This window comes from Halichoeres trimaculatus, unplaced genomic scaffold (assembly GCF_033239565.1).
Source record: "Halichoeres trimaculatus isolate MK-OKI-2021-1 unplaced genomic scaffold, fHalTri1.1 fHalTri1_scaffold_19, whole genome shotgun sequence".
Lineage (NCBI taxonomy): Eukaryota > Metazoa > Chordata > Actinopteri > Labriformes > Labridae > Halichoeres > Halichoeres trimaculatus.
The window spans coordinates 15,856,797-15,866,471 of NW_027437197.1; the positions used below are offsets into that span (position 1 = coordinate 15,856,797).

A 9,675-nucleotide genomic window follows, 5' to 3' on the forward strand; every position below is an offset into this window, starting at 1 on the left:
TATAGTCTTGGTCAAAAAAATTACTTCTTACCTCAGAATCAGTTGTTTTCTCTAACCTATAGAATCTGCATGCACCTGTTTACAGCCTTGACAATCACCATGTGTGATCAGGGTGGAAGTGGGTAAATATTGAAATTATCATGTGACTCCTACATTATCCCTGACTGGTGTTTTTGTTTAACAACGCTCCCCATGTTACAACCATACCCAGTCTCCCCTTTTCATACCGCCTGTGAAACACATCTGTTTGTGTTTCATATTCTGAGCCTCACACAGCTATGAGAGTTAAGAGACCATTGAACCCAAATGTTGATAAAAATGAAAGATAATAATTTGAAGAGGAATTCGCCAGTCTGACCGAATTAATACGTTTTTCAGTTGTTTATTCAGAAACGCTAGGTTACACACAAACTCATGAAGGTACTAAACCTTGATTGTGTGCTACTATCAGATGCATGAGGTTTGACAGCCCCTCCCAATATCTGTGAAGTACACAAAATCGTGTTTATTATATTCAAAGGTCTCTTAAATAAAGTAAAGTTTAAGTTCATGCGTAAAACACCCAGTAAAAGCCCTCATACATGTCCAAAAAAATTCTTCAAACTCCTCAACAGCAGATGGCAATGTGTCCAGAAAGCTGGCTGGTATCGACCAATCTCGCGAGATTCAGGTTATGGGCATGAGCTGCTTTGCCTACTCTGCTGTCGTCTCATCGAAGCTGACCAATCAGAGGCCGAGAAACCGAGACACCGCCAAGATCAGATTGTGAGTATCTGTGTTGTAGCGCTGCTAGCGGAGAGTGCATAGAAAAGGCTAACTAGCGCTCACTTGGGAAGTACACCGGTAAGCCCCATCTACCGACCACCCAGCTACCACAAAAGAAAGCTCCGGGTGCTAACTACGCTTAACTATGTATTTTGTATTTAAATGTGTTTGAAATGTTTTAAAGGCGAGCACAAAGCTAACAAATTGCTCGCTATAACAGGGTTGTAGATGACAGCTGTGGATTAGCTGCATCGTTAGCCCGCGTTGGCTAACAAAGCGTCCGAGATCGTTGCTTTCCCCCATAATCATCAGCCACATTTTAGCTAAAATACTTGATATAACATGAAATTTTCTTTGTAGTATCACGTTATTGCTGCTTTACATCCTTTCTCTTCAATTTGCATTCTCGACATTCGCTAGCTTTTTGTATTTAGCTTACAATTCAGTGATTAGCAGGGTTTTAGTTTGTTTAATGTCCTCTGTAACAGCGATAGAACTGTTTTGATAAACTTGTTAAGTGAATTTGTTGTGAAACGAATCACTACTGGTACACTTTGCAGATGTTTACATCTCGAAATGCCAACAAAATAATGAGTCAACCTTTCTTTTTATTACAGTTTTAACAAATCTCAGTATAATACATTATTTTATTTCAGAACAACAACCAAGAAAATCAGGAGTATAGTGTCAGTATTCTATATTGTAAAAATGATTCCCCCCCCCTTTTCATGCAACTAGACGACCGCTTTTTTATTTTGCTTCTTTGATAAATAATGTTCAGTGGATGTCAATAAACAAATAAACAGCACAAATTTCCCCCACTGCGTAACAGGAATACCTGAAGTAGTGTTATAATTTAGATAAGAGTTGCATTCACTTCCACGGGTATAAAGAAGCTGTTTTCGCTTCTAATTAACGATTCAGTTTGTTTTCTCTTGCCTTTCAGTATTCGGTCTTTTCGATCCAAACGATCACTTCGTACAGCATCTGCCAGCTCGGCAACTGTGACTGTACAATACCAAAACCGAAACATGTATAAACAGAGGAGATAAATACTAAACTGTATTATAATATTTCTGCTTTGAAAATGAGTATTATATTTATTAAAACTACTTAGGCGCTGCTTAGTATGTTTCCTGTTTGGTAGGGATTTAGACCTCCTCTTCCTCCATTCTCAAATGCCAACAACAACAGCCGTCGAAGAAACAGCAGAGTGCACTCGTAAGTGCACAGAATAACTATTTTAACTTTATCTACCATACGAAATGCACACACATTTCTTTTGTGTTTGCCCACACTTAATTTGTCTGGAATCTGCAGCACGGAACCTAAAATCGCTGAATTTATTATGAATCAGTGGAAAACGTGCAGAAGCTAACTTGCAAGCTAACGCAAGCAAGCTCAGTGTAGAGCTAACTGTTAGCACTGAGTGATAGCTCGCTGCATTCAACAAAAGATTCATTGGTATCGCTGTGTGGAAGTAATGCTTTCAAAACCGCTTGCAATAGTATTGTGTATAGCCGTATATCCATATCAATTAAGTCACGTTATTAGTTTTGCGCTTGTGAATTAAAGTTAGCATATTTGTGTGACCTGTAGCAGAAGTTCGACGATGCCTCTCCTCCGACGTGCTCGGTACCTGAAGTAGGCCTTGTGCACACTTATCGTGGTAAAAGTTGGGAGCATCAAGGGGTGTTTTTTAAACTCTTCTATATTCACAGTGCATCCTGTAAAAAGTCATCAAATGTACATACAGGCCGAATCAGAGTTTAATTCGTCATATCCTTGTCAGTTTTGTCTTGTAAGAACACCCGGTGACATAAGCTAACATTTTGGATGTAGCTTTGCTCAGTGTGCTTGCATTTGACAGATCAGATGGGCCTTAGAAATAAGTGGTTAACTTACACAAATAGGAGAGTAAAACAGTTAAACCTGAGGAATATTTCGTCAGAAATAACTAGTTAGAAATCAGAAACTCAACATTGAAATACTTTACTCTTTCTGTCTCCAGGGGTCTGAAAAGTGGCAATAAGAACATTTTCCTTTTAGCCTGAAGCTCAACTCCTCCGGTCCTTTGGGATCATGGCTAAAGATGTAAGTTTCTATTTCCATAAATCTTAAATGGATAACCAGAAAACAGTTGTGAAACGGTAGAATAAGTGTTACTCTTTAATAATCTGCTGTTTGTTTTGTGTCAGGTTTTTGAATCTAAGTCTGATATTACTCAACATTACCTACTGCTTTCCCTTTTCTTTGTAATGTTACTGAACTTCATTGTTGTAATGTTTACTATGTGCATTAAGTTCTTGTTTATTCACTGCAGGCTGGTCTGATTGAAACAAATGGAGAGCTGAAGGTTTTCATCGATCAGAATCTGAGCCCTAGCAAAGGTATGAGTTTAGACATTGCCCTTGTCCCACATTGGCAGATGTCTTGTGAAGTTAACATCATCGTCCTTCAGGTCATTGTGTATGTAGATGGACAATAGGAGGCATTGGAGTATCGATGATGAGCGCTTATATTAATAGTCTGTATTACTTCTGTCAGGTGTCCTGTCCTTGGTTACTGTCCAGCCCACAGCCGTCCCTGTGGCCAAACAGCTATTACCCAAAACGCTTGGGCCATCCAATGTGAATGTTGCAGCACACATGCAACATGTGCCACACATGGTGAGTGATGATCCACTGTTACCTGCCTGTTCGTCAGGTTTTTGCGTTTCCTTAACCAGGTCGAAACAAAAGATGAAGCTTTCTGAATTGCAGGTCACCCACTGATGTGTTTACATATCCATCTATTGGCAAGTTTTTCATTCTGTCTCTTACAGTTGTGTAAGCCCCTCCATTATCATTGTGAGGTGACCGGGCAGAGGGTAGATAGAGGCGGTTGATCCTAAGCTCATCAACTCTACAGTCAGCAGGATTACACCCATCATCTCATTACATACATGGAATGTATACATAATTAAAATCAGCTTAGATATCACCTCATAGAAGGAATAGATCACCTGCCTCCCATGTTCATCATGTTGGTGTTTGTAGTGCTAATTTCAACCCTTTATTTTATGACAAATAATTTGAGACACTGACTCTGATCTTTTCAGACCAAACAGTTTTTAATCATTTGTTAGCAGCTGTTTCTTAGACACAACACCTCTTTTTGTGCTATTATTGAATAAATATTCTGTAGGAGGATTTTTTGAGAAATATTTGACAAAGTAATAGCTGTATTGTAAACTGTGCTTCCTCTCCTGCTATCGTTTTCTATGCTTGAACAGAACCAATGCACTATTCTGGATTTGTGATGTAATGTAGGTTTCCTGTTGACATGAGCGCATCTCATCATTATATCAACAAATTAGGCTGTGGCCTGCAAACCTAAATAATATGTTAAGTGGCTAAGTTATCTTCTAAGCTGTAGAGCTTTCAAAAGTGTCTAGATGTGTTGAGTTCACAGAAAAAAATAATATCCTTTCAAAGTTATCTGTTTTCATTTATTTCAGGCAGATGGAGGTTCATGTTTTAGTATTTTAATGCAGCATGGATTGTTTCTGTTAGTTTGATCAACAATAACTGAGATCAAAACAGAGTTAATATTTTATCAGCTAGTAGAACCAGCTATAAAGTTCATATGGGTTACTGGCTTTTGTTTTCATCAGAGTTGAAAAATTCTGACCTACCCTTTAATGTTTTCTGTCCTCTCTTTTGCTCTGATCTTCTAAGGTGATTGGAACACCACAGAGGCCTACAGTACCAAACGCCATTTTGGTTAACAGTCCACACACACCAAGTTCTCAGTTTCTCGCTCAGACTCAACCCACGGATGCCTCTCCCTGGTCATCAGGGTAGGTCCTGAAAAGTCTTGCTTTTTTCTTTTTTTTTCTTACATTTGATCATTTAAGGTGTAAGTTAGTGTTTTCAACGATAATGACGTCTGGTATGTTTCATTGAAGGTGGATCACATGCTACACACATATCCCTGTTATGTTTTTCAGAAAACGTGGTAAAAAAGGGGAAAAGAATGGAAAGGGCTTGAGGCATTTCTCCATGAAAGTGTGTGAGAAGGTGCAGAAGAAGGGAGTAACCACCTACAATGAGGTGGCTGATGAACTGGTTGCAGAATTCAGCTCTGCAGACAACCACATGTCACCCAATGACTCGGTGAGTGCTGCAGACTTTTTGACTCCAAGATCCAAACTTGTTCAGAACTAAACAGAAAACTGTACTCTGAACCTTAATGATGTTCACATTAATGAAATTGGTGTATCTTATTTTTCTATTTTAGCATGTTTATGATCAGAAGAACATTCGGCGGCGTGTCTACGATGCACTTAACGTGCTCATGGCCATGAACATTATCTCTAAAGAGAAAAAAGAAATCAAATGGATTGGCCTCCCAACCAACTCAGCGCAAGAGTGCCAAAACCTAGAGGTGAGAAAAAGAACAGTGAAGGCTTGACCAAAATATTTCTGTCTCTTTTTTTTAATTTTTCCTAACAACTTTGTTTTGTTTTTGTTTAACCTGCAGGTGGAGAGACAAAGACGACTGGAGAGGATTAAGCAGAAACAGTCACAGCTTCAGGAGCTCATACTGCAGGTGGGAACCAGTTTTGTGCTTTGGTTCTGCAGGGACAATAAGATAGAGGACTTCTTTGCAAAAAAAAAACAAAAACCTTCTGCACAGAAACGTGCTGCTGAAATGTTGAATAATCTCTTGATCTAAACCAAAATCTCTTTTCACGTGCTTCAAAGTTTTCCCCTCCCTTTGATCTTGTCTTTACAGCAAATAGCTTTTAAAAACCTGGTTCAGAGGAACAGACAGACGGAGCAGCAGGCGAACAGACCTCCACCTCCCAACTCAATCATCCACCTTCCCTTCATCATCGTCAACACCAGCAAGAAAACTGTCATCGACTGCAGCATCTCCAATGACAAGTACGTGACTGTGATCACCTTCATTTATACAACAAGTTGTGGGTTTACCTTAAGAACTCATGCTGCTTAAAGGAGCAAAACATTTGAGCAATCTGCACAGCTCCTTTGACTTTATCTTGAGTATTCTTGATTACCAGTTAAAGAGGACACATGGGAAATAACCACTCAAACATGGAAGTCATGGCATAAAATGTGGGATTGTCAGGTCAGGTTAGGGTTGGGCATCAGGATGAGCAGGATGCACATAAAGACAAATTTTCTCTGGAATATGACTCAGCAGCTCAGCATGTTGCTTTTCAGACTTAAAGGTCTAGGTGTGGGACCTTCCCTGCAGAATAGAAAATAGGAGAATAATCCTGAGTGCTTATTAAGCTGAGGAAAATTCAACTCGGAAGTTCAAGCCGACTGTCATCCTGCATATTTTGTTGCCACTGGCATGCAATCAAAGTCCTGTCCTGCTCTCAAATCCAGTTGGGGCTTAAAAAAGTGTCGTTAGAGCTCTTTAACAGCCTCTGGAAATGTTCTTCATCAGACGACTGAAATTGTAGTATCTTGCATTCCTAAAATAAGCCATAAATTTGAGCTTGGTAGTTAAGTTTTTGTAATAAATCTCTTCTTATGCTCTCTTTCCTTCTCTTGCAGGTTTGAGTATTTGTTTAACTTCGACAGCATGTTTGAGATTCATGATGACATCGAGGTGCTGAAGCGGATGGGCATGGCATGCGGTCTGGAGGTGGGGAAATGTTCTCCAGAGGATCTGAAGGTTGCACGTAGCCTGGTCCCCAAAGCTCTAGAGCCTTACGTTATAGGTTTGTACCGCATTCTCCAACATGCTTATTTATTACTTTTTTACATCTTTGCCTGAATTTATCTCAGCTTTTCAAAGTTCTCTTTTCTGGCCTGAAAACAAAACTGGGAGTATAAGTTGCACTAGTTCATAAAATACAGTCAGAAGATGCTATCAGAGAAAAAGGTTTGACATTCAGCAATGAGCAGTTTTTATGCAGATGTGTAGCTTTTTCTGATGCCTTCTGTTATTACCACCCAGTGAGTTTGTGTTGACAGTTATAAGATATGAACCAAACCAGAACCTACAATCGGCTTGCCAAAATTACCTCCTGCCTCTTGGTCACTTTTCTTGGAGTCTATTCGATCAAACCAGCTTTCTTCAAAGACTATTTACTCAATAATATCCAGTGGTGTTCTTTGAAGACTGATGTTCCTCTTTAAGCTGCAAAACGTAACTCTTATTTCTTCAGCCTGACAGTGGCGTGGCGGTTTCAGAGTCATATTTCTGTTTTCCCCTGTTTTACAGAAATGGCAAAGGGTCCCATCAGTAACGTCTACATCACTGGAGGTTCCTCTGCTAACGGAGCGCGTTACCCTGCAAGCAGGTGAGCTGTCTTTTTACCAATCCAGCCCTTGAAGGCGTCAGAAAGCAGATTCGTTTTGTAAACATCTAACAAACACATTTTCTTCTTCTTCTCTGCTCAGTGACGGCTGCACCGACGGCACTATGGCCTCCAGCTCTAACGACTCTCACTACAGCGGCTCTCGTGTGGAGACTCCAGTGTCTTATATGGGTGATGATGACGAAGAAGATGAATATGACGAGAATGACGATGAGGACTAAACTGCCTACACCGCGCCACTCCAACAAGCACAGTCCACCACCCTCACCGTGGGAGTTAAAGTCCCTCTTTTTGTGTGTGTGCTTCTCAAACCTCCCCTCATGTTTCCCCCCCATGCCTGTTTTTCTGTCCGGCTTTCTCAGGGGTGTAGATGATTATCGAAAGAACGGAGGTGTGTACAGCACCCATCTTTTTCCTGCTCCTGCACCTGCACCACCACAGCTGTAGGGGAGGCGGCGTCCAAGGGAACTGTAGTCTGTGACTGGGCCACCACGCTAAAGTCTTTGTATATCTAATCCATGTCTCAATAAGCCATCCCACTCTGTAAAACCTACTGCTGTTGGAGAATGTATGATGTACTTGTTTGATAGTTATTTCTTTTATTTTGCGATGACATGTGGCAGACACATCGATGATCAAAATGTTCCAAAATGGCCAAAGTGTCTGCTTTAGCGTGCTGTGTTAGCGCAGCACGGTGGTTTTGTCACAGCTTGGCACCGTTTGTCATCGCAGCACAGGATGGGGCTCCATCAGGTGTGTTGATCTTTTTTTGTTTTGTCTTCTGGGCAATAATTTGAAATAGGTTCCTATCCCCCATCGTATTGGGCTGGCTTCCTTCTGTTTTGTAGGCAGCTGCTTTTTCCTGATCTTGTTTGCTAGTTTTTGTTTCTGTTTTTTTTGTACTCTGGATTTAAAAGGACTTCTCCATCACCACCCTGTTATAACGCCTTGGTAGTGTTTACAAAGTAATGGCACCAGCAAGGTAAAGACTTTTATAACCCAGGCTCCTTCTAGGTAAATAAGCTTTGTTTGTGAGTTATGTATATGAATCCTACAATGATTGTAGCTTATAGTATCCTTTTAGAGGCCAGTGGTAAGGATAGACCATGAAAATGATCCATGTAAAATAAATGTGTGGTTGCATAGGTCTTTATGTACTCCCTTCAAAAATTTCCCCTTTTAAAACTCAGCAACACATGTTCTGACTCTTCCAAAAACCTTTTCTGTAATCTAATATAAGTTTGCAAAATAAATATAGATTGTTTTAATAATTTGGTATCAGTAATTTATGGGGATTCAAACTGCAAGATCTTTAAGGTCGGTCTAAGAGCGTCAGTGTTTCAGACTCTACTCTTTGAGACTTCTTTTTTGGAGAGCCAGGGGACTGAGATGTGTGTGCGCTGTGGAAAGGTGTGTGTCAGACGACGGTAACAGGAAGCTGCAAAGCTGCAGGAAGAGGTAAGTAAAGCTTTACTTCTTCACTCACAACACTGATTTTATGCCGTTCTTCTGCTGTCATCTTTTATTCCCAAACATTTTAACATGAAAATGGGTTTACAGTATGAGCCATAAGAATTGAGGGTTATTTAAAAAAAAAGAAAAATGGGCTTTGTCCAAATGTTTCTGACATGGAGAACCAGTGAGTGCCCAAATGAAGTGCATGCTGTATGCAACTATTTTTTTTAGTGTCTACACATGAGTTTGATCTTTTATCTTAAGAAATAAATCATGTCCAAGCTTGAAAAAACAATATATCAAGAAATGAGTCTCAATGTTGACTCAAATCTGAAGTTTCAGAGTTAAGCTAGATGTGTTATGCTACAACCAATAAAGTCCTAGCTCTCAGTGGAAGTACTCAGGGTTCAGGTCCAGCTGGAGTTAATGACCCTCGGCAGTCTGAGTAAAACAGATTTGATTGAAGCTGAATTCATTATGCGTCTTGAAAGGAAAGCATGGTTTCTGTAAATCCAGTTATAAGATCAAAATAAAATGAGGATCTTCTAAAGTTAATCTCTAAAGTCAGAAATCTCTTTATGCATCAGTTGGATTTCTTGCAGAGTAGCAGCAGAAGGAAGGTTTTAAAACAAAATGTTGGTGTAGTTACAGAGACTTCACGAGACGACAGAAGGTACTTTGAACATCATCTCCTCTGACTAAATTTCTTTGTCTTTTAATCTAGTTTGATCAAAGTCTTTTTAGGCATTTCCTTATAGAAATGAGATGAATCAAGCCCTGACTTTTTGCAGAGGATCCATTTCTGACGATGTGATACTTATAAAGCAGATTAGTTGATGGCCAGTACAATGCAGGTATCTCATTTTTGTCTTGCATTTGATGAAATGGCATTTTATCCATTATTCAATACATTACAAACTAATTAACATGGTTATTGAGGAAACAAATTTTTGCTATTAATGCATCATAACATGTATCATATGGCCAGTCAGATACTGTTTTAGATTTAATCAGTGTTTTTGAGGATGGGGGTAAGGAGGGTGTTAAAATTGCTGCCACTGCTGAGGCTGCCTGCAGTGTCTGCAGACGCTTGTATTTTCTATGACAAAGAT

The 9,675-nt window shown here is 39.8% G+C and overlaps 1 protein-coding gene across 3 annotated transcripts; it reads left to right on the top strand.

Moving 5' to 3' along the window:
* The first annotated feature begins 694 nt into the window (after positions 1–694).
* On the top strand, positions 695–8,379 carry tfdp1a (transcription factor Dp-1, a). 3 transcript variants are annotated; one of them, XM_074695662.1, is made up of 12 exons: positions 695–765; positions 2,777–2,859; positions 3,089–3,155; positions 3,313–3,434; positions 4,485–4,606; positions 4,757–4,922; positions 5,047–5,193; positions 5,290–5,358; positions 5,545–5,696; positions 6,339–6,505; positions 7,012–7,090; positions 7,191–8,379. In XM_074695662.1, exons 2-12 carry the CDS (start codon positions 2,848–2,850, stop codon positions 7,327–7,329), a joined length of 1,242 nt encoding a protein of 413 aa, XP_074551763.1. In that variant the 5' UTR covers positions 695–765; positions 2,777–2,847; the 3' UTR covers positions 7,330–8,379. The 3 variants fall into 3 exon arrangements, with proteins under 3 accessions (XP_074551763.1, XP_074551760.1, XP_074551761.1); XM_074695659.1 differs by having other exon boundaries at positions 720–843; XM_074695660.1 differs by lacking the exon at positions 695–765 and adding an exon at positions 1,858–1,986.
* Positions 8,380–9,675: the final 1,296 nt, after the last annotated feature.